The sequence below is a fragment of the Manduca sexta genome, chromosome 18, assembly GCF_014839805.1.
Source record: "Manduca sexta isolate Smith_Timp_Sample1 chromosome 18, JHU_Msex_v1.0, whole genome shotgun sequence".
Taxonomy (NCBI): Eukaryota; Metazoa; Arthropoda; class Insecta; order Lepidoptera; family Sphingidae; genus Manduca; species Manduca sexta.
This window is the reverse complement of record NC_051132.1, coordinates 12,948,109-12,973,392: the sequence shown is the minus strand read 5'-3', so window position 1 is coordinate 12,973,392 and position 25,284 is coordinate 12,948,109. Positions and strand designations below refer to the sequence as shown.

At 36.6% G+C, this 25,284-nt stretch overlaps 1 protein-coding gene across 8 annotated transcripts in view; it reads left to right on the top strand.

The window, feature by feature from the left end:
- The window catches only part of LOC115444529 (transposon Tf2-1 polyprotein), a 56,471-nt gene that overhangs the window by 3,402 nt on the left and 27,785 nt on the right, over positions 1 to 25,284 (top strand). For 2 of the 8 annotated variants that reach the window (XM_037440047.1, XM_037440048.1), the window contains exon 2: positions 6,245 to 11,806. The exons of the other annotated variants lie outside the window; for them this stretch is intronic. In XM_037440047.1, coding sequence (XP_037295944.1) covers positions 8,628 to 11,489 — 2,862 coding nt within the window. In that variant the 5' untranslated portion in view covers positions 6,245 to 8,627 and the 3' untranslated portion in view covers positions 11,490 to 11,806. Of the gene's footprint in view, positions 1 to 6,244; positions 11,807 to 25,284 lie in introns of those variants that run through there. 8 annotated transcript variants of the gene reach the window in all.

Sequence of the window (25,284 nt, the reverse complement as noted above, 5' to 3'; positions counted from 1 at the left end):
AAATTTAATAATATTATTGGAATTTAATAATTATTATGACCGGGTGGGCTTTACAATACGGAAATAGACTCGTCTGCCTTACGAGACGGATATAACATCGACGAAATGTAGGAGCAGTAGTTACCCCGTCGCCTACTCTTTTGGCGATAGTGGCGTGATCTATGTATAACAAGAGAAATGAATTCTTGTGACCAACAAACATCCTTACAATAGGAAACTAGGAAGCTTCATGCCACGCTAGTGTCACTTCCCCACCCCTCTTCCCCTCAGTGGTACAAGCGCCAAAGGTAAAAAATTCAAGATTTTCTTACACATTCTGGCGCCCTTCTAGAAGTACTCTAGAAGTACCGTCCAGCCCTAGCTCAAAAAAATACGCCACTATTGTTACGCTCGCTGAGTGATTAAGTAATTGTTTTTTGTCAACTCTCTGTCACCAGAGATTATCCGTTTCGTTACCGGTTATAATGAGAAACCTCATTGCAGTATAAGTTGAAACAGATACTGATGTCACACACGTTGTATGTAATGTAATTAACAATAGAAGGTGCAGCGGCGCTTTGTTCCCTGTTCATGTCCCGTGAAGGTAGGTAAGGTCACGTCTAAATATATTACATGTTATATAAAAGGTAACATCTCTAATCAAGTTACATATAGAGAATGTTGAATCTCATGTAGCCGGAGCGTGAAGCAATTAGCAGGCCGGCTTGATTATGGCGACCGCCAGGGTATACTTTAGTGTTGCTGGTTGCTATTCTCCTTGGGCAATGACATTCAGACTGCAATACGTTCCGTTCTCTTTACGGAAACCTTTTCTTCTAATGGGATCCTATATTGGTGTGTTACGTTCTAGGTTTAACAATTGTAATTCCAGTAAGACAGGCCTGTGTCAGGTCTCTTGGGCCCTAATCCCCATGCTACATTATTTTGATAGTTCATAGCGTTTAAGACAAATGAAATTGGCATAGAGAATACCAATCCACGCTAGTTTCACGAAGATAACGTAACACAGCCATCAGCCATGGTACAAGTTTACACTTTCATAGAGAATAAGGCCTCTGTGGTTACACTCGTGCCATACTGTATTTACTATATGTGCACGCAATACGTAAAAAAAACTGAATGCAATAAAAATATGGATAGTTAAACTGGACTTCTAAATTATAAAATCTTCATCTATAAAAATGAATTCCTATTTCCCTTGGTCACGCCATCACGCGTGAACGGCTGGACCGATTTCACTATTTTTTTTTGTTGTGTTTGTTATTGTCAGGAGAAGGTTCTTATAAAAGAAAAAAATCAAAGAATTGCGCGGAAAATTAGAAAATTTAAGAAAACTTAACGAAAATATTAATCTTATATAACTGTCAATAGTTTGAAATAACTGTCAGCGATTAACAGCATGTGCGCTGCAAATTCATAGTTAAGACGGGACAACGTCTGTCGGGTCAACTAGTTACTCATAAAAAATTAAACAAAAATGTCATTGTATAAGATGAAACAAGCAAAGGTAATAAGTGTGCGATTGAGTGCGTTATCTAATTGTGCTGTAAGTGGTACGCAAATAGTGCAGTGGAGCGGTGTGGGCCGCCACTGCGGGGACCATCGTTCAGACATATGGAGGGATAATTGTGCAGATTGTCTTTGAATAGCCGTGATAGCCGAGCTGGAAATATGAGGATAGATCGATCGATGTTTTTGCTATAGACACTCTCGTTCAAAACCCGTGGCCCGCACTGCCACCATTGACTTTTCTGCACGTCTGACTTTTTGAAAATAACAATACATATTGTATTTTCTAGTTAGACACTCTCGTTCAAAACCTGCGGCACACACTTCGGTACGTCTGACTTCTTAAATATAACTATACATATTGTATTGTTTTATCTCTCCTTTAACGATCAGGGAGAATGTCGTAAAGAAGTCAGAATTTCAATAGTATCAGGGCCCTTATTCTGTATGGTAGTGTAAACGCGTAACGCGGCCGTGTCATGTAATCTTCGAGACATGTGCGTGGAATGGTATTCTGTAAGCCAAATTTCTATAGTCCTAAACATGATGCGTTGTGTTAGGTGCTTGTTACGCACTGTCAAAATAACGTGCGGGATAGAGAATAAGGCCCCTGAACTCCAACCCGCGACGCACGTGGTGAGGTAGGTCTTAAACCTCTCAAGATTTAATAGTAGACCGAAACCCATGCTCGACAGCGGATCGTCAGTACAATACAACGGCTATAAATATGACTTTGTGATTTTATCCAGTCCCAGGAGCCACAGCCAAGATGGCTAACAACAATCATTATCGCTAACGTTATGTACGAGTATGACAACGACTTATCCTAGCTTCAGACTTATCGTTAACAATTGAATTGAATTTAATAGAAAGGCATCTTGGCTACATCTTCAAAGATTATCCACGCTATATATAATCTAGCGTGGTCGCTTTAGAGCACCGCGCGCCATGACTCAAGCGGCCGCGTCGGTTGACATTACTGTCATGCACTCACACGCACACAAATCTGCCGTTTGATGTGAACAATTATGCAAACTATTGCGCACACATAAGTTTTATTGAATAACGTACTTTCGATACGTGATCATGTTCGTCTAATGAGCCACTTGGAACCGAATGATGTTAATACAGATAATATGATAGGATGTACGGGGTACTGGTATTGGAATTAAGTTATAATATGATAATCAAATAAGGCCATGAAACCAGGCGTCCTGAATCTTGAATTCTGTATCTTGAGTCTAAAAAAATATTCAGTTTAATGGCATGGATTTGGATATCATGGTTCCGTACTGCACTCACTGAACGGAAATGAGGACTGCGAGATGTGGATGCATTTGATGTAATTCATCTATGTTGCCGAGCACACATAGTATATTGGCTTCAAGTTTTTTATACAATTTATTAATTTGTAAGCATAGATAGTTTACAGGTGTTTTCCAGTTGCTTCACCCACATGACCGTTTTTTCTTTATACCATTAGTTTATGCTAACGAAGTATAAAAATTGTCAATAAGCAATTCTTCTAAATTATAGTATTAGGGCCTATGTATCTGTAGACGCGTGTTTTTGACGCCCGCACTCTCTGCGGATCTTTAGCGCGTACATTTGTAAAAGAACCTGCATAGTTCTTGAATTCTGACCGTACTTACTTTTGAAATATATCTATGTATTTTTCGGATTTTATTGCGATTTTTATATTATAATTTTCTCCCAACGTTTCGAAGACTACCGCGTGGTCACGGGGCGGACGGAAGTATTGGCCATCCGAAAAATCAAAGTTACAATATCCAATGTCTAACATTCGCGTAAACATAAGAAATCATTATGTTTAACTACCGATATATGTCTTATTAACAATTCATATACTAACTACCGCACGTTTTTAGTGTGTATAAGCTCTTAGTAGAATTCATATTATTTTATTTAAGACTATATTTTTCGTATTGATCAGGTGTCGTGAAGTAATCATCTTGTAAGATATATGACGTCATATTGGTAGGGCGCCACAAAAACTCGATTCATTTACGTGAATCATTTCTGAATTAATGTTGATTTGTGAATCGCTGAAAATAAACGTTGTGCAACATGCGTGGGCGCGGTGTCACTCGATATTGCGACGAAGTGGTTATTTCATCTATTGTGTTAGGTTTTTATTTGTGGATGTTTCCAGTGTTCAGTTGTTTTTGTTACGCTGTAGGTGGGTTAGTTGGTGAGACATCTGGCCATAATTGACAGTAGGAAACAGTAAATGACCAAAGATTTGCACTAAACTGCGCTCGTTATTATGAGTTATTAGATCTGTGTCTCTATACCTTACCAAGTTTTAGGCATTTTTGTTACATCTGAATGATAAAACTGACAATTCGCTTGCCATAGATAAACGTTAAATAACAAACAATGCATAAAACCTGGGGTGCATAATTTTGGAACAGGATGGATATGAACATGATTTTCCGAAAGCCCATATGCGAAACGTAACGAGTTAAGGATCAAACAAGCAAATAACACATCAGATAGTGATAGCCCTGAGAAAAACATTCACGATACGGGATACCGTGACTGCGTCCGACCTCGGAGGAAAGGAAAAGGTATGAGAAGGGAGGGGCGGGTCGGCCTCCGGTGCAACCGAAGCGTGAATACAGAGGATAAAACGAAACGCGATGTTAATTACACATTATTGTTATAATTAACTTTCGTCGGACTCGTGAACAGAACAATGTTGTGTAACAGCGTACTGTGTAGGGGTGGCAGGGCAGAGTACTTACAAAACAAATGTAGCATGCAAGGCAAGGGTCCATATAACCGATTTTACCGGGTTCGTCCTTAGTCCTTGTCCGCAATATTTTAACTAAGGCATTTTTTACCTTATGGAAAATTTCAACCTTCGCCACTGGCATGCAAGTCGGTTGAACGCTGTTCCTTTTTCAAATATCGTGACGTATTTTCGAGTTTCAAATGACAGCGATTTTAAAGAAGTTTCATTTCAAAATAATACTTAGTACCTTTGTCCTGCTTCTCAGGTTATTTATTTAAAAATCGGTCTGTAATTTCATCTACATTATCCTTTGTATATTATAAAACAAAGTCCCCGCCGTGTCTGTCTGAACGCGTTTACCTCAAAACCTACCGAACGGATTTCGATGAAATTTATTATAGAGATCATTTAAGGACCCGGGGAAAGATATGGGATACTTTTTGTCCCAGAAAATAGATCATGAGACCTTTACCCTGAAAAAACTAGCACGTGGATGAAGCCGAAAGCAAAAGCTGATATTCTATATAAATTATACCAATATTATAAATACAAAAGTAGTTATGTGACCAAATTTCTTTAAAATCATTCCTGTGGTTACTCTGGAAAAGACTTTGGCTATATGTTAAATTATTATTTGACTGATTTTGATAAGGTTTCTACAATCTGTTGCAGAGTTTTTGACGGAGTTTATTAATAAGTTATGACATGCCAAGTATGGACATGTCAATAAAGAAATTCAATGAGACTCAATACCCTTTTTGTTTGGTAGTTGACCTCAATTAAAATGTCGCATGCCGCCAAAACTTTATTTAAATCTTGTCGATTTATAATAAAAAATATTTTTATCTCAAGTTTAAATATCATTAACAGAGGTATCGCAAGTTATTTGTCATACATAATATATGCACTGCTTAAAGTTGAAGATGAAATAGGGAAGGTCGGTCACAGTAATCTACTTTACTAACCATGTGATGACCATCTTTATCTTCTATAAGTTAGTACCTATAGTTAAGTTTAGGGTTCCACTAAGTTGAATACTACACATATTTGTGTATTACTACACATTATACATAATCACGACTACAACCCGGCAGTAGAGAAGAGAATAGTAGTTACTTCCGTCCCATAACGAGAAAGATGGCGACGCCTTGCCTACAGTTCCAATTCTGAGAAACTCAAGTGTGTAGTCCCAACAACTACTACCGGAATCACGTTTTCCGGTTCCATAAAACCGGAGAGCGTACGTGACAACCCTAGACGTCAGATGCAGCGCCGTCTTAGAGACAATTTGGCGGTTTTACTTTCTAATTTCATAATCACCACAATGATTAGATGTATTGTGCGCGGGAGCACGCCCAAATGGAAATCCGCGTGTGAATTATGTATTTGGTACTTATTTTTAATTTATTTTTTTATCATGTCTTATGGTAGTCTCTTGGTTTCTTACTATATGGTTGGGTAAAGCTTTCTTTATTATTGAAGTCAAACAATTGTTCGGTTAGGTACGATCAACATCAAAAGTCGATGAACAGATACTAATTTACAAAACACCTGAACATTGAAACAGATCATAAATCACTTACCAAAGAGGAGTACAGATTAAGGTTATCATTTCAATATGGATACCAAAGTAAAGGATTGGCTGAAAAAAATATGAAAAAGAAACTGACGTTTACGCTTTGAATCCTTCAAAGAGAATCTCCTGCCACAATAATTTTGAATTTACACATTTGTTCCTTAAACCGGCCAGTGCTCTATAAAATAGGATATTTAAAATGTAACTAACCTATTCCTATTAATGTTAAAATATTACTTACTGATATATTATGATGTTTTGTCCGTACTTAATAATTTATAATTCTGGTTATTAACTTCAATGTATACTATTATATAATTATATAAACCTGAATAGTTTGTTTGTTTGAATGCGCTAAACTCAGGAACTGTTTAACCGATTTTAAAATATTTCACTAATAGGAAGCTACTGTTACGCGCCGCTGTACTAGCCGATGGCTTCGGGCCTTTTTGGAGATATCCGACTACACTGGCAGTCTGGCTGGAGAGGAAGAAAGTCACACCGTGACAACCTAAGTTTTTCTTTTTGTTTTTAGAATGAAAAATAATTTGTAAAAGTAAAAAACTGTATTTCCTAACTGATATAATATATTAATAATACGAAAAGTACGTTTGTTGTTTCACATTCAGAAGTGGTATGTACCAATGTATAATTTGAATTGATAGAATATATATATAACTCCAATATGAAGAGAATTTTATCAAATAAAAGTAATGTCATTTCAAATAAGAAATCTAGACTTCCTTCGCAATCTGCTACAAGTACGGGGAACTTCTGTGTAGATGAAGTGCAGAGCCATTGTAATGAAAAAGATTCCGAAGAAGATAATGTACATCCTAATGTACTCATTGAAAGGGTATTGACCACAAAATTGGAACAAATTGTTGAAAAGTTTTGTGCCCAAACAAAACCAATAAGAAATGTTTCTGGTGAGAAAATTGTATGTACTTTTGATCCGGATAATCACGAGATGAATATTATAAATTGGTTAGCAAAAATAGACCAATTGGGATTAGTACATAAATGGGACGAATATTCGAAAATCGTTATTATGCAAACTCGTTTAGTCGGGCAGGCACAATTATGGTTCAGTCGTCTGGATGAATACAATTATACGTGGGAACAATGGAAGTCGCTACTTATTAACGCGTTTCCAAGAAAATTTGAGTATGCGGATATTCTGGAAGAATTGGTAGCTAGAAAAAAAGTAAACACGGAGACCATAACACATTATTATCATGACAAGCTAGCCATGTGTCGTCGCTGCCGTTTAGATGACGCTGCATCACTGTCTTGTTTAATAAGAGGCTTGCCGCTAGATTTGCAAAATAATGCAAAGGCTTTTAAGTGTGATACTCCTGAAGAATTTTACAGCGGTTATTTATCCACTTTTGAAAGTTATCGAAACAAAACTGAGATTAAAAATTACAATAATAACTATTCACGTATATCTAGAGTTGAACCAGGGACAAAGCGAACTACTGATGTCATACCTTCAACTTCTCGTACTTTAGTAAATATAACGCCACGACGCATGAACTGCTTTAGATGCAATTCTACTGAACATCTTGTAAAAGACTGTCCAATTCCTGATAAAAGAATATGCAAATTCTGTTCCGAAGTTGGACACAATATCTATCGGTGTCCCAAAATGGAAAAACTAATCAAAAAGTCAAATGATGACACTGTGCCAATAAATATTGTGCAAAACTTGAATGATATTTATAGAAAAGAAGTATGCGTAGGAGAAAATATATTTTCTGGTTATTTGGATACAGGAGCACAACTAAATGTTGTAACACTAAAAATGGTGAACAAGTTAAAGTATAACGTGCGAGAAACAGATGCCTTACTTAAAGGTTTTACGGGTTATGCAGTGCCTGCAATGGGGCAGGTGAATTTAATAATAACAGTTGATGGTTTAACATTTGATACAACTGCGATAGTTACTCATTTGAAACTACCTGCCGACGTGGATATACTAATTGGGCAACCTATTATTAACGCAAAAGGTGTATCATTAGTGACAACTCAGAATGCAGCTATGTTAAAGGATGAAATCGAGGTTAACAATGAATTGTTAAATGCCAAATTTAAAGTTACCGCTTTCTCAGACGTTGAGTTACCACCTAAAGCGTCAGCATTTGTTGAAGTAAATATTCTAGGAAATGCCACTGAAGTCGATGTCTATACACTACCACGATTCTACGATTTAAATAACAAGAATTTTGCTGTGCCTGCTGCTCTGCTTACGGGACTAAAGGGTTATATCCGTATTTACAACTTGGGTCAAGAAAAAATATTCTGGAAGAAAGACGATTTAATTAGCCGCGCAGTACCATGTGATCTAATAGAGGCCAGATCATTGGAGACTAATTGTGAAGGCAAAATTGATGGTACAAAACTTCAAGCGGACAAAGTTGAGGTGCGTAACTGTTAAATTATTTAATCTGTCTGTAGCTTTGAGCCTTCTGATATAACTGATTATGGAAAATTATTCTGTCTGCATCTGCATATGATCTAAGTTTTATATTCTGTCTGATTCTGTCTGATTCTGTCCGATTTTGCAATTCTGATTTGTTAATTAATTACTCTGTCTGAATCTGTTTAAAAAAAAAAATGTTACTGATCTGATTCTGTTATTCTGTTACTAAGTTGATATTTAATTTTAATGTATGCAAAAGTACGTCATATTATGAATAAACTTTATTAGTACATCGTAGTTATGGCTGAACTACCTAGTTGAAACTGTTTACTAGTAAAGAAAAAACTATCCCTTCAATCATGTTTTGTTATGCGTGTTCTCAGCTGCCTGATGGATTAGAACCTAATGCTTTATCTAACAAAGTAATTCAAGTAAACAACGTGCCAGCGCTTACGTTAGAGCATACCTTAAAACAAATGGGTGGCCGTGAGATTGGTAATATGCTGTTATCGGAAATAGATATAGGGGAGTTATCAAATTCTGATAAATATAAACTATTCGAGTTATTAGTTAAATATCATGATTGTTTTGCTGCTGATACAAATGACCTTGGATCTACAACTTTGTCTGAAATGGAAATTCAATTGACTTCAAAGATACCTGTTTTTCATAAACCGTATAGACTTGCACCGCAGGAACTAGAAATTGTCAGAGCAAAGGTAAAGGATTTATTGAATGCTGGTATAATTAAGGAGTCTCATTCTAATTACGCTTCGCCAGTGATTTTAGTCAAGAAGAAGAATGGTGATAGTCGGCTCTGTGTGGATTACCGGGCTTTAAACGCTATAACAATCAAGGATAGGTTTCCTTTGCCTCACATCGATGACCAATTAAATAAATTAGCTGGAAAATGCCTTTTTACTAGTTTAGATTTGGCGCAAGGTTATCACCAAATACCGCTTCGTGGCGATTCGACTAAGTTCACAGCATTCATTACACCTGATGGGCAATGGGAATATACCCGAGTTCCGTTTGGACTTGCAAATGCTCCCGCAGTATTTCAGCGAACTATATATAAATTACTGGGCTCATTGCGTTATGAGGAGGTATTAACTTTTATGGATGACTTATTAATACCGTGCTTAGATGTAAATATGGGACTCAAAACTTTGGAGAAGGTGTTGCAGCTTATGAGGCAGGCTAATCTAAAATTGAACCTAAGGAAGTGTGCATTTTTGAAGTCGGAAGTAAACTATTTGGGTTATGTTGTGACACCTGATGGAATTCGGCCCGGCGAACGAAAATTAGATGCTGTAAATAATTTTCCAACACCTAAAAATGTTCACCAAGTACGGCAGTTCATTGGATTATGCTCATATTTTCGCAAATTTATTAAAAATTTCGCTATCATTGCAAGATCGTTAACTAAATTGACGAAAAAGAACGCGTCTTGGATGTGGGAACGAGAGCAAAAGGACGCTTTCTCTGAATTAAAATCATTACTGGTTAACAAACCTGTCTTAGCCTTATATAATATCGCTCATGAAACAGAAATACATACAGATGCTTCAAAAATGGGCATAGCTGGTATTCTTCTTCAGAAACAAACGGATAAGGAATTTAAGCCTGTTTATTATTTTAGTAGAGTCACAACTAAAGAAGAAATGAACTATCATAGCTATGAATTAGAAACGTTGGCTGTGGTTGAGTCTTTGAAGCGCTTCCGGATTTACATTACTGGTATACATTTCAAAGTTGTAACAGACTGTTCAGCAGTGAGAAGCACATTTACAAAAAAAGATTTAGTTCCCAGAATTGCTCGGTGGTGGCTTCAGATACAAGATTATGATATGGAAGTTGTTTATCGATCAGGAACAAATATGCGTCATGTGGACGCATTAAGCCGCAATCCAGTTCGCAATATTTTAAATGTTGAAAACTTAGAAGATTGGTTTCTGACGGCACAACTTCAAGACGAACAATTGCAATCTATTTACAACCAACTAATAAGCGGAAATTTTAATAATGATGTTAAAAACAACTTTTGTATTCAGAATCATCGAATTTATCGGAAAACTCTTTATGGAGAACGTTTAGTTGTACCGAAAGCTGCTCGATGGCGTATAATGAAGATGTTCCACGATGATATAGGTCATGTAGGATTAAAAAAAACTGAAGAGGTAATTAAGGCAGATTACTGGTTTTCACGTATGACTCGGTTCATTAAAAAATACGTGGAAGCCTGTTTAGAATGTTTATTCAAGAAAGGGAATTACGGCAAAGTGTCCGGCAAGATTTATCCCATTACCAAACCAGATGAGCCGATGCATACGGTGCATATAGATCACATGGGACCATTTCCTAAGTCTAGGAAGGGAAGTCAATATGTAGTGGTGATTATAGACTCCTTTACTAAATATGTTGTAATCAAACCTACTAAAAGTCTTCGTTCTACAGAAACTATTTCCATATTACGAGAGATTTTTGCTATGATTGGCTATCCAAACCGGATAATTTCAGATAGAGGACTATCTTTTACAAGCCGTTATTTTAAGGAATTTTGTATGAAACATAAAATTCATCATACTTTGAATGCTATTGCTGTACCACGTGCCAACGGACAAGTTGAGCGGGTAAATCGGACGTTGTTAAATGCACTGCGTACTACTAACCAAGAACAGACTACATGGGACGAAGCAATACCTGAAATTGCAATGGGAATGAATTTTACAGTACATGATACCACCAAATTTACTCCGTATGAGCTTATGTTTGCTCATAAGAAGACTTTGGTACCTGAAATGACAGGAAAAGAACCAGAAATTGATTGTAAAGAAAAGCGAGTGAAAGCAAGCGCAAATATAAAGAAAAAACAAAAGTATATGGCTACTAAGTGTAATGAAGATAGAAAGGAAGCAAAGAAATATCAAAAAGGGGATTTAGTACTTTGGAATAATGCGTATACAAATACTGAGACGGGAGTTAACCGTAAAATAGATAAGTTGTATGCTGGTCCTTATAAAATAGTCAAAGTTTGTCTTAATGATCGATATGAGATCCGCAGTATAAAAGGTATGAAAGGATATAAAAAATTTGTTGCAATGGTACCTGCAGAAGCATTGCGGCTGTATAAAAGCTCTGTAAACTATGACACAGATTCTGCTGATAGCGATAAAGATATTGTGGAAACGCAAGATTTGATTGATTTATTAGAAAGTTAATCTGTCCGAAATAGTTAGTAATTTACTAGTAAAATCTTTGAACTGAAGGTAACAGAGTCAGTTGTACATTCTCTAATTTATTTTTGTGAATACCTTATGGGTATTCACTTTGCAGGATGGCCGATGTTACGCGCCGCTGTACTAGCCGATGGCTTCGGGCCTTTTTGGAGATATCCGACTACACTGGCAGTCTGGCTGGAGAGGAAGAAAGTCACACCGTGACAACCTAAGTTTTTCTTTTTGTTTTTAGAATGAAAAATAATTTGTAAAAGTAAAAAACTGTATTTCCTAACTGATATAATATATTAATAATACGAAAAGTACGTTTGTTGTTTCACACTACATTACTCTTAAGCGCTATATGCTACTTTCTATCCCGGGTAAATATAAAGCAAGACTTTAGTCCTTGAAAAACATTTTCACGCAGGCGGAGTAGCGAGCCAAAGCTAGTATGTTATAGAATAACAATTTAATTGAAATTCTGGACTGTTGAAAAAAAAAGCTTGTATATAAAATAAAGAATTTGCTAATTTCAGCCACATTTGTATTTACTACAGATCATAAATAATTGTCGCTAGTAATGTTTACCAGTGAATGGTTTGACAGCGTTCAGCTACTTTTGTAGTTCAATTATGACAAGTTGTTTTGTCTTTAAATAGTCAGTAACTTATGGTAAATGATAATGATTAGGAAATATTGGAAACAAATAATGTTCAACGACTTCTGTTGCTGACTGTACCTACTAAATCTTTGCCTATAGCAGCAATAGACGACCAACTGATGAATGCTGCAACTAACTACTAGTTTGTTTTTGTACGTGCACAGCACATTGACCCAACTGCACCTGATGGTAAGTGGAGTGAGGTCCGGATTGAGTCGACTGACGATAGATGATTATCCCTCAGCGGTCGCCACAATTATGCTGGCTGGAATTATGTTGGAACCGGATATAGGCTGATCCCGGAACGCAACACACTTACGTGGGCCATTGTAGCGGGTTTTAACAACTCGTGTACGGTGGTCGCTATCTGACATAAAAAATACCCTACCATCAGCATATAATATGTATAGTTCTATCTCTGCCTATCCCTTCGAGTATAATAAACGCCAAATCTTATGCACGCATTGCTCGGTAACGCGATCGCTTTGTTTGTTAAGTGGGGTAAACAATGCATCATAACTCGGTGCGTTATGGCTGGGTTCCTGCCGCCCACGCCGAAGGTCCAAGGTCGCTCCGAGTATGGCGCGGTCTGTGGGCGCGACCTCGCCGCGGGATGCATGGCGTGTGTAGTAATGTCGTCAAAATTGATTCTCTTTTATTGATGCACGTGCAGGTATGTATCAGCCGGACTACCCGATTGTATCAAGAATTTAACTAAAGATGGTGGTTAGTATTATAGAGCACCTAATTCTCGACCCGTAGTGTTACATACAACACATTGTGCCTATTCTTTCTACCTGAGAACCTCTCTAATCCTTCGTTACACGTCATCGTAACAGTCCAGGAAAGAGTTCCCAGGGTGTGGCAGTGATTAAACCGATGTAAGCTTGTAAACCGTTTGCAGAGCCTCTCGTCAAATTTGCAGCACTTTCGCCACAAAAAAAAATACGAATCGTCATTGCATATCATAAATCTGAAATTTAACTTTTGCAATCGCATAAATTTTGGCCTTGTTAAATTCGTGTACTCGTCGTTTGATGGTGTCCAACTAGTCAGCTTAAATAGACTCGATTTACTAATACGGACCTCGGTCTAGGCGCCATATTTAGTTAAAATTTGTTTAATACCAGCTGCAGGCCGTCTGATTTCATCCTAACATGACCAGCTATATTGCTGCCGTTGCACAACTATTGTACAACTTTCGCATTTGTGATACAGGGTGTTCTGAGATGATATAAAAATCCATTTATTAAAAAAGGGCGAGTTTTGAGACCGCTTGTTCTTCCCGCGACGGACAGCACTTCAAACTTTGTAGGATTTTTTTTTAATTGCGTTCTCTGGTCATATAAAATTCTTCCTACATTACGGGCCGCGGGTCTCGGGTTAATCTCAAAGCTGCTCAAACGGCCTCCTCCTCCAGCTCCCACGGTTCCTATTCCGAGGTGGTATAATGCTGCACGTCGCGCAAATTATGCAATCGTAATCCAGGATCGTTTATCGCCATCTGGCGTGATTGCTATGCAATAAATCACTACAGTTGTGTCAATACCACACAGGTCTTCTCGTAGTTCTATTGATGTTGACGAGATGACGGTGAGGATACTAATTGTTCCGCCACAATTTAACAATTTTGTGGTCTTAATATTCCTTTTTCCGCTGCCGTTATCCCTGTATAATATGGGGTCGGCACAACATACGTTGTTAGGCATGTTGCAGGATGCAAAATTAATTGCGCGTGGTTTTTCCGATTGATCCCATGTCTGACATCGAATATTTTTGTGAGTTGTGTTAGAAAAGCCTATAAAAACCATTACCGGATCCAAAAAGACGATCCCTAAATTCAAAATTGGTACAAATAATCATATGTTTTCAGTATGTTTTAATTTAAATCGAATGTTAGAACATCCTATTCTAGTAAGATTCACAGGTCTAACGAAATGCCACCCACACTTGACGCAAAATAGACAATATTGAATATACATTAAAGTGTGACCTTATCAATGAAATTAACCGCATTATTCATAGACTGGTTAGTTTGGATCAGTCTTGAATATCTCCCATAAATGTTCAAAAATAGATCAGTATGGTAAGTCAACGCCTACGTGGATATTTCGTTTGCTACGTCAGCATCACTGTGTAATAACTTAGAAATTATTGATTTTGATAATAATAAGAAACATAACTTGAAATATAAATAGTGAAATGAGTTGTGTTAGGGGAGAAGGATTTCGGGTTAGTCTCGCTTTCATGTTCTTGAAGACATTAAATTAGCTTTTAAATAGATATTACTACATTCAGTTGGGTCTATTTTTCAATGAGCTACGATATCAGAGGGTAAAGATAAACTTCAAATGTATCTTAACGGATTAATGTAAAATTATCTTACTACTAGTTGACCCGACAGACGTTGTCCCGACTTAACTATGAATTTGCAGCGCGCATTCTGTCGATCGCCGACAGTTATTTCAAACCACTGACGCTTATATAAAACTAGCTTTTGCTCGCGGCTCCGCCCGCGTTATAAAGTTTTTCAGGCTAAAGTTTTACGTTATAAAAATAGTAGTTTCCCGGGAGCCTTTGTTCTTCCCAGGGTCTCAAACTGTCTCCATACCAAATTTCATCTTAATACGTTAGGTAGTTTTTGAGTTTAACACGTTAAGGCAGACAGATGCAGCGGGGGCTTTGTTATATTATTTAGAACTTTTTAAGTGAAACAATCCCGTCATACATCATTGTTGCATAAATTTAACCGTTTACGCAGCGCAGGCAACGGAAGCTCTCAAAACTCATAATTTTCCCCGTTTTTGCAACATGTTTCATTACTGCTCCGCTCCTATTGGTTATAGCATGATGATATATAGCCTAAAGCACTCCAGGAACAAAGGGCTATCCAACACAAAAAAGATTTTTTCAGTTCAAACCGGTAGTTCCTGAGATTAGCCATTACTGCTCCGCTCCTATTGGTCATAGCGTGATGATATATAACTTTGAGCACTCCACAAACAAAGAACTATTCAACACAAAAATATTTTTTCAGTTCGAATCGGTAGTTCCTGAGATTAGCCATTACTGCTCCGCTCCTATTGAATATAGCGTGATGATATATAGCCTATAGCTCTCCACGAACAAAGGGCTATCCAACGCAAAAAGAATTTTTCAGTTTGGACCGGTAGTTCCTGAGATTAGCCATTACTGCCCCGCTCCTATTGGGTATAGCGTGATGATATATAGCCTATAGCACTCCACGAACAAAGGGCTATCCAACGCAAAAATATTTTTTCAGTTTGGACCGGTAGTTCCTGAGATTAGCCATTACTGCCCCGCTCCTATTGGGTATAGCGTGATGATATATAGCCTATAGCACTCCACGAACAAAGGGCTATCCAACGCAAAAAGAATTTTTCAGTTTGGACCGGTAGTTCCTGAGATTAGCGCGTTCAAACAAACAAACAAACAAACAAACTCTTCAGCTTTATATAATAGTATAGATTAATATTTTCGTTAAGTTTTCTAATTTTCAACGCCATTTTTTTTTCTTCCATAAGAACCTTCTCCTGACAATACCAAACATAGCAACAAAAAAAATTAATAGTGAAATCGGTCCAGCCGTTCACGCGTGATGGCGTGATTAAGGGAAATAGGAATTCATTTTTATATTATCTTACTATTTTAAGTTACTTATCTATAATTACTAAGATATATAAAACATAACATTAACACTTGGTTACATGGAATTTTAATATATACATTTAAAATTGGCAACAGTAATTTTAAGAAAGTTTTTCGACTTACTACTTCGGTATGTAATTATGATAAATTGATAGGGAAATGTATTTGCCTGTCGACCTCCGCGGCACAGCGAGTGCGAGCTGGTGGATGGCAATGAATCGGGATTCCATTTCCGTACCAGGGGCTTGTGTTTTACATGTTTTGTTCCGGGTGAAGTGTTGTGGGTGTTTGGAGAGGCAAAGCGTTGTACCCGGGACCACGTATCAAGTATTTAATAATGTTTCTGTCGAGTTTGGTGTACTGTCACATATGTCGTATAGTCATGCTGTATTATTCCGAAAGAGAACTTCCTATGTAATAATTACACTATACATAGTTATAACTTTTTTAGTTTACTAATGATCTGATACAGGTGTAATTAGATTCTTATAAAGGAATTCTTTGAAAGCTACCAAGATATTTGGTTACATTTTCGATGCCCCGATACTTATATTTACTTTATACAGACTATAGATAAAGACAAAAAGTTATATAAATATTTAATTTAAATAAAAATATATTTCTATATATACTTGTCGCCTTTGTAATAAACGATTCCAATCGATTTTTTAGCCATTGCGAAAATAGACCAATCAGAACACAGATGTTTTGGAGACTTGTTTTGATTGGTTTATTCTCATGATCGGATCGAGGATTAAGATTGAGATCGTTTAAGTAAACGGCCGTGAGAACGGAATTAATTTTCCACGTTTCAACGAATGTCAGTTCCTAATTTGATGGCGTCTGATTACTGTAGATCACTATGGTTGCGGCGGCATCTAACTACTATAGAGTATAGATCAATATTAAGGACGTGCGATGCGGGCGCGCCCACACTGGGGCTCTGTGTTTGGACAGTGTGAACATGACTTATCGCACTTTGAAATATTTGAATTAGCCATTACTCATCAGAGGAAATTTAGTTGGGTGTGTTATGATAACATTGTATATTTTGCATTTTTTTTTTTATTATAACAAATAATATTGAAAAAATAAACATTTACGCACTAGCAAAAATAACATAAGAGGTCACTCTTATGTTATTTTCGCTTATTCCATCTAAGAGATTGTCTCAAGCGATAAGACCGCCATTTGTGCCTCCTCTCTACCTACATTGTTTTTAATCTTAAGTACCTACACTGCTACAGTGTTTTTGTTTTTGGTATAACATAAAGGTATAAATATGTAAAGGCGACTGAATATAGTTTCTTCAGCGAGGTATGCATACCTATAATCCAACGAATAGCAATTGGAAGGTAATATCTTATGATACTTCTGACATATGTGTCGAGGTCATCGCGGAGTTTAACCCACATCGCAAGAAGAAACAGGATCGCCTAAGCTCCCTAAAAGATAGAAGCTCTTCAAGGTGAAAAAGGTACTAATTCACGGAAGTCCCACACGCCACAGAGCTATGGAATAAGTACAAGAACTAAGCATCACCAAGCAATGCCTGAGAATTGATCCATGAACCTTTCGCTCCACAGCCCATTTGCTACGCTGTCACTAAACATAACGATACGTTCGCGAGAAACACTATCTGCAAACGTCCTACATCGTCATTACAAACAAATTTAGTCTAGATTTGTTGATATCAGTAGAATAAGATGCTTGTTATCACCCGGCGGGTAGTAATCTCGAGTGGAAGGCGCAATTACATCTGTACTCGTGATAACGCGTATCACAAGCGTTAGCTTAGCATGTATCTGGTGTTTACCGCTGTTGTCGACACGGTCTGATGATGAAATGGTCTGGAACTGGTCGGTGTTATTCATAAATGATTCTTTCGCCCCTTTTAATAAGGTTGAATTTAAAAATTAAAATTGTATTCCAACTCTTCCCTTTTTTTCTACTTACTAACTTTGGGGGTGAAGAATAGTGTTCCCATAGACTCGTCAAGTTTTGACCCTCTGTAACCTAGATAGCTTGGTGTGAGAACGGGATAGTTTTTAAAAATCATAATATTTCCCCTATATACTTGGTCAGCGTGGTGGACTAAAGCCTAAAACCTTCTCAATAGTAGAAGATGCCAGTATTCAGCAATGGGACAGTACAGGTCTGCTATTAATAATGTATACTTGTGCCTAAGACTTTGCCCAAACAGACGTGACCCAGTGACCTCATCGTCGTTAGTCGACCTGGCTGCTTCTAGAACCTCCTTGACCCTGCTGCGGAGACGGTGCGGAGGATTTGTTCAAGTGGGTCAGTGGTACTGCGCCACATCGACGTCGGCTTATATCAACTCTTTTTCTTTCAGTCTTGAGCGAAGACTGTTTGAGAATGTTAGGCACATGCTGAGAATGAATCTTTACTAATGAGAATAGCGATTTGGTTCATCATACTTGTCAAATAAGGGATGGAATACTTTCATTCGAAATTCTTATAGAGAACCATCTCGTAGACTGGTCACTTCTGGATGTTTCTTCCCAATGCTTGTGCCAATTTTTCTGACATTGTGAGAGTTCATCGATGATCATTTAAAATCAAATAAATCATCTATAATTTTTCAGCTTTTTAACGTAATTGTTGAAGGATAGCAAATAGTAACTCATATTGATACAAGTCTTGTCATATATTGTAGCACCAATGTTTAAGAAATTATAAGATCTCTATCATAACTAGTCTTTAAAAATTCCGTATGAGAAAAAATGTCCCCATGCGCATCGAACTTGCGATCTAACTTTATCATCCGCATGAAGGCTGGAAAATATATTCCCAGTTGCCACTTCCCAGTACGATTCCGGGTGCGTTACACACCGTGCGCCGCGAGTCGCGACATCCAGTATCGATTGGCCGCCGCTCACACCGCACCCACTGCGCCTGCCAGAGACAGATGCCGTCTCGTTCACGCATCACACGAGAGACGAGGACGCAAACACCGCCAACGGCTAGATTCGATACGTGCCTAAAGGATTCTAGATTTATGATGATGAGATTTGAATGTAAGGAGATATTTCTGTTAGAGAAACTTGATAGTATATGTAGATTGTTTTTAAAACAACCACGAAATTATTGTTCTTGATAAAGCTAGTATGATATATGAATAATATAAATCGTTTGAAAACCACAAAACGTCATTACACGTCCAATCAAGTAATAAATTATTTGATGTTGAATGGAACTAAATATACCTATGTATATTGCCCATTTGTTGCAATACGTCTGACGATCCAAACTTTTATACTTATGATTGAATAGATTCGAATTAGTTTGTCTCAGAGAAATAGCGACATGAAAACGAACATCTTAAAGCCTCGGAATTAAAATTTGGAATTTTTAGTCGTAGATAACTTAATATTAGCAAATTATTTACTATTTCACTTTAAAACATCCTTGGAAAGTTGAGTCGAGATTAGTGAGGTAGTTAGTTTCATCTGTAGCATCCATGTCGGCACAATATGTCGATACTGGCTTACTACAGGCGATACCATCACGTTACCAACCAACTTGTTTGCCAACATTATAAAAGACTTCAATCTTTTCATCCCACAAAATACAGCACCGAATAACTTGTTAATTTTACTATACTTCGCGGGTCAAATCTATTACATAAAAAATTGGCTCGTGCGTGTGCCAAGGCCACACACAAAATGCACAGTATGCAAACAGCACGCGCACGTTTTCGCAGCCCAGACACGCGATCACACGTCGGCCGGTCGCGTCCGAACGTGACTGCTGATTGTGACCGGTGGTAACGTATCACGAATTTATAGTTTGCATGTCCGACAGACATTAATTTGAAAGTATTTTTGTGAATTTTAATGGGATTTTTTGTGTAAATATAAGAGAACGTCTATAGACGTTCGTTCATACAAATGGAGATGCTCGGTTAGTTATTGATTTTAACAGAAATATATTAAATATAGTCATGTATTACAACTAGCTGCAACTTCGAACGACGTCCATGACAAAACACGAATATTCAAATAAGAATCTAAATATATTGGCGATTTGATAGCCGTATTCAATTATGTAATAGCAGAAAAATTAAATACACGTTACTCGTTAGTGTATAATACTTTCAATTCAAACAGTACCTAATACTTTTAATTGCCTAAACTGTAAGAAGTGTTGGTAACATGATGAATAATTAGCCTGTCGAAATATTGCGGTGCATTACCTACGCGTTACGACATTTTATCTTAGGTTACTAAAATCTTGCATATGCGTCATTTTAACATATAATTATTATGAATATATCACCCAATACAACCAAGACTAATTAGAGAGATATTAAGTGCGTCTTCTCAATTATGTTCTATCGATTGCGGCTTACAAAACAATTATAGTTACAAATCTACAACAAAGTAAATGTTTGCGGTTATGTTACTTGCAGTAGCTAGATAATAGTAGCGCCTGATAAACAAACCTAGCCCAGCCGGCCTAGCATGCGCATCACGAGATATCTCGAGAACGAGAGTAGACAAATTGTCGATGTCGATAAATATCTCGTTTTCTCTAACATGCGCACCACGATCGACAAATTCCTCGTTGAAGACATAAGTTTACTCGTGAAGACAAACCGATGTTGCCCATTGAAATATATATTCTAAACATTTTATTTTCTAATATAGCTACAATGGTTTTAGTTCATTCAATTTTTATAGATCTATGATCCAATTAGGTTTTTTGACGTTTTATGTGACAGTTTATGTCATAACAAAGAGCATAATGTAAATAAAAACGTAAATAAGTAAACAAATTCAAAATTAATAATAATGTTGTACAATATAATAAGGATTTTAACACAAAATAACAGCTCCGCCCTATTTTGGAGTACGAAGTAACAAGACACAAATCAAATAAAATCTAATAAGACAATTATTTGTACGAGTATATGGTGCCCAAGCCGGACTTTACCTCGGGTGACTACGCCCCGCCGTGAGAACGATGTACCATAATGCCTAATGGAATCAGTAGTCCAATCGGGAAGGAGATGGCTGTGGCTTTGGGCCTCACAAAATACCCAATTGATGTAAGTATATGTAGTGAAACAATAACCTTATTAGCAAAACACCAATGTTGTAAGTTGAACTTTGCAGCCACAAAGCTCAAGTTTGTTCTTATTCGATGGTAATTGATGTTTTTAGTATTAGTGTTTATTAAAATATGAAGTAAGTATATATTTTCTTTTTGTTTTAGTTCCGTGAATCAAGTGCCTCTACATTCATTGGAATGTCCCCAGCCCAGCAGTCAACACCATGTTGAAGAGCTTACCAAATACTACTCCCAAAAAAAGTTTTTTTAGTTGCTCGGTTTGAACTTAATACTTTAATGAAAATATGTATTTTTATAACCAGTTTTTTAAGAAAAACTACATTTTTAAATACTTAATATCATGTATACTTATATATTTCGTTAGGTATCTTTATTTATACACTAGATAAAACATCTGTATGTTAGGAAATTTGGTTCTGTTCTGTTGTGTTCTTGTTCTGTTGGTTTAGGAAATTAATAATATAAGTAAACTGCAGCAATTACTTGAGAGTGCAATTTCTGTTTCTTGTAAGTGTTCATAGTATTTCATTACAGTAATTGTAGGAATTTTGTTGTATAACAAGTTATTATGAAATATTCTATTGTTGCCTAAATTTGTGTAGAAGATTTTGTTGTAATAATGAAAACTATCTTGATATTTAAAATGTGAATATAATAAAATATACATTATTTACATAGAAAAATATCTATTTATTATAATTGAGGTCATCCTGCTTGTGAGACACTTGCAGGTACTGATAATTGTACAGGTTCTTCTCACATATGATGGTCATTTATAATAGTTTCCTCCATTGGAACACTGTAACATAAAATACTGCATTACCTACAGTTACTTAACAATAGTAATATAATGTGAAGTTGTACCAGTGGTAAAATAATATAGTCAAACAACTATTTGAAACAGTGTATAACCATATATCCATTATTGTTATGTCCATCAGTATACAATCAGTGTAAATGAAGTTTTTAATAAAGAAATAAAGCAAGATATTGTTTGTTCATATTGTTAAGTTGCATAGTAATAGTATCTTCTCCGATACCTGGCCAAAACTCTTAATGTGAATACATTAAGAGTTTTGGTGTTTGAATCCATAATGTGACATTTGTTTGGTAACATTACTAGTAAATTACTACATTAACATGGTAGTACTAGTTTTGCAAAACATTATGGTAAAACAAGTTACTCATTTGTATTTGTAGTATTAAAATAAACAAAATTAAAACTGCAATTAATCTGATTAAATAGCTCTTATTACCTCATTAGTTGGCACACTAATTTCATTTTTATGAAAGGTAACACGCTATGTATTAATTGTGAAGATATTTCTCAAAGTACATTCATTTTTATTTCTATTAACTCTAATAATTAATTAATAGTACGTTACCAGTTGAACCTTGGTGTCGCAGGCATCTTTGGTCATTTTTTGATATTGTGCACTTTGTGGCTCATTAGGAGGTAATATTTTTATATGGGTACAATCTAAGAGCCCTAACATACCTTGCACGTAAAATTCACGAGTCTCACCTAAAAAAAATAAAAATGATTCCATTATCTATAAATCAAAATACTTCAATTGATATTAAACTCAGCTACTTATGTAATTAAGTATGTAATAAATATATTCAATTACCTTTAAACGGACGGCTATGCCTTTGGCTTGAGACTCCAAATCGGGAGCAAACTTTTCTTTAATATACAATGCCATTCGTTTTGTAGCAAAGGGATATCATAAATCAATTAAGTATAATATGTCTTCTTTCCACTTTACACGCCTCTCGTTTGTCGTATATCGATATTATTTTACTATAGTAAGATACCACCATCGCGTTTTAACGAATAAATTAAATTGATAATTTTCTCGGTTTATCTCTTCGTACAATATCAAAGAAGACAAATATCTCGTTTACATGTGTCAAAAAACGATAAAATTATTTGCTCATGTTAGGGTTTGTAGACAAAAATACCACAGATTAATAAAACATTAATTTTTTCTCTACTTTTCTCGTGACAAGTCGAGAAAATGAGCGCGCATGTTAGTGTCGGTAGACATATAGAGATAAACGACAAAATCACGAGAAAAAGTGTCGACAAAATTTTGTCGTCGTGCGCATGCTAGGCCGGCATAACAAGTACAAGAGAGCGCCTATAATCTTATCTCAAACCAATAACTATATTTGTAAATAGTTTGATAGCGGTTTCGCATTCTTGAAAGTGTTTTCGCGACAAAAAAATCAAAGAACTGAAATATACTATAGCCTTTATTACTCTGACATCGATAGAAATAGATTGGAATCATTGTACGGTTTTAATTTCATTATAATACTATGTGGGTATATATTGAGCTTTGACTAAAAACGATTGCATTTCTGGAACAGTTCAATATACGTTTTAACAGCTTAATGCCCTAAGCGCTGTTCAGAATGATGTATAAAGGACTTTTGGCGAAGACATATCCGTTTCAGTGCGCCCGGAGAGCAATTACATGTGACAGCAGTGCGGCAGAGTTCAAAGCACTGTGTACTGGATGTCTATAGCCGATCGATAGCGTGCCTCTGCCTTTACTAGCGTCTTTACTCGCTGTACTGTGCATTTAGTATATAGCTCGACTTGTAAAGATTTATTTGTTACTAGGTTTTTGAACTAAAATGGCAAATACGAGGGTAATGCATATCCTTTTTAAATTTTGATATGAGAGTTAGCCTCTTTTGTGTGTATGTTTTTACGAAACTGGATAGGAGGTAACATTAGTATCAAATTGCGATACAGCCGTTTGATGAATATCTTGGCAGTCTATCAATGATATCATCAATCAATGAGAGAATTAATGGATTCCCGGAAATTTCACGGAACATAACGCATAAAACATTTTCTACTAGACTCTGGTTCTGCCCCGGATGGCCCTCATGCTTCTAAACAAAACGGAACAAAATAAAAATGTCTTCAACTACCGCTTTTAAACCTATCATTAATTTGTATTTTCTCTTCTCACATATTGACATGGTAATACAATGTTGTGGGAATGTGCAGCAGTAATTAGCGCGTAATACTAACTGGTTACTGCTACGCATTGTGTGCGTTGACACGGCGCAGCGGTGCGCCCGCGTCGCGTGTCGCACGCTATGCACTCCCGTGCATGATACGGCACCGCGCATGCTGTCAGTACGGACTGACATGTGGCTTGAAGACTTAATGATGAGAACGATTCGCTTACTGACGGTAAAATTAACGGTTGGACTGTGATTTTGAATTGCGAACTATTGAAACTGCACTCGGCACTTTTGTCCAGCACGCATCTACAAGTCTTGAGCTGTGAAGTTAAGTAAAAATCAGTCATTATATTAGTTTAATAAAACATCTTGACATTGAAATACAAGAGTAGATGCCCAATGCTTAGTGAAAAAAAACGAATAATCCCTTTGCTGAGTCCTCAAAAAAAAAACTATATAATCGTATCTACCTAATCGGGTTCTAAGATATTATCCAGTCAACTTGGAAAGTTTTTTAAAATGGGTAATAAGTAATATGTATATGTACCGACTATTCAGTCCTGCACCAACGGCGGAATTAAATTGTAATGCGGCGCCCGGCACTGGTCAAGGCCAAACCAATTATTGTATTGATCGCACTTTGATGTTTTTATCATTGTCTAGAACTTTTGTATTGGCACCTTTTTACTGTACCATATACAACATACATGTTCATTTACTTGTGTTCTTCTGGTTGGCCAGAAGTATTGTACGTACCAGATGAAAAGGAAGAAAAATTATTTGGCCTTTTGACCCAGGACCAGATGGCAAACAGATAGCACACGGAACATTAAATAATTTAGAGTAATATACGATTCATAAATCATAGCTAATAGGTACATAAAACAAAAGCAGATACAATTTATATACTAAGTATACCTATAAAAAAGAAGTCCCACATTACTTATACACTCTAGCTATCCGTGCCCGAAGCATGACCAAAAATTCCACTAGCTCAATGTCCGTCAGGTGGAATTGTCTCAGGTTCCACCTGAGCCTGATTCAAAACGAGGGCCTCATTTACTGACTGAACTCGATAGATACTGTTAGATAAAACCTTCGTCATGTTGTCTCCTTGTGAGTAGTCTTGTATTGCCGAGTCAGTCGATATAAATCCAATTATTATGATTCTGGTGACAGTTGACGGTTGAAGGACACGGCGTATTTTTAATCGACATTTAGTTACGCTGTACTTATATGGAGTCTCTATCGGTCACCTTAACATGCTAAATTTAGCAAAACATATGTCATTACATTATCTCTGCCGGATGAAAGGCTGGGGTAATTACTGGGTCTGACTTATTTAACATATTGTTCTTTGTTGTGAAGAAGGGTATGCTG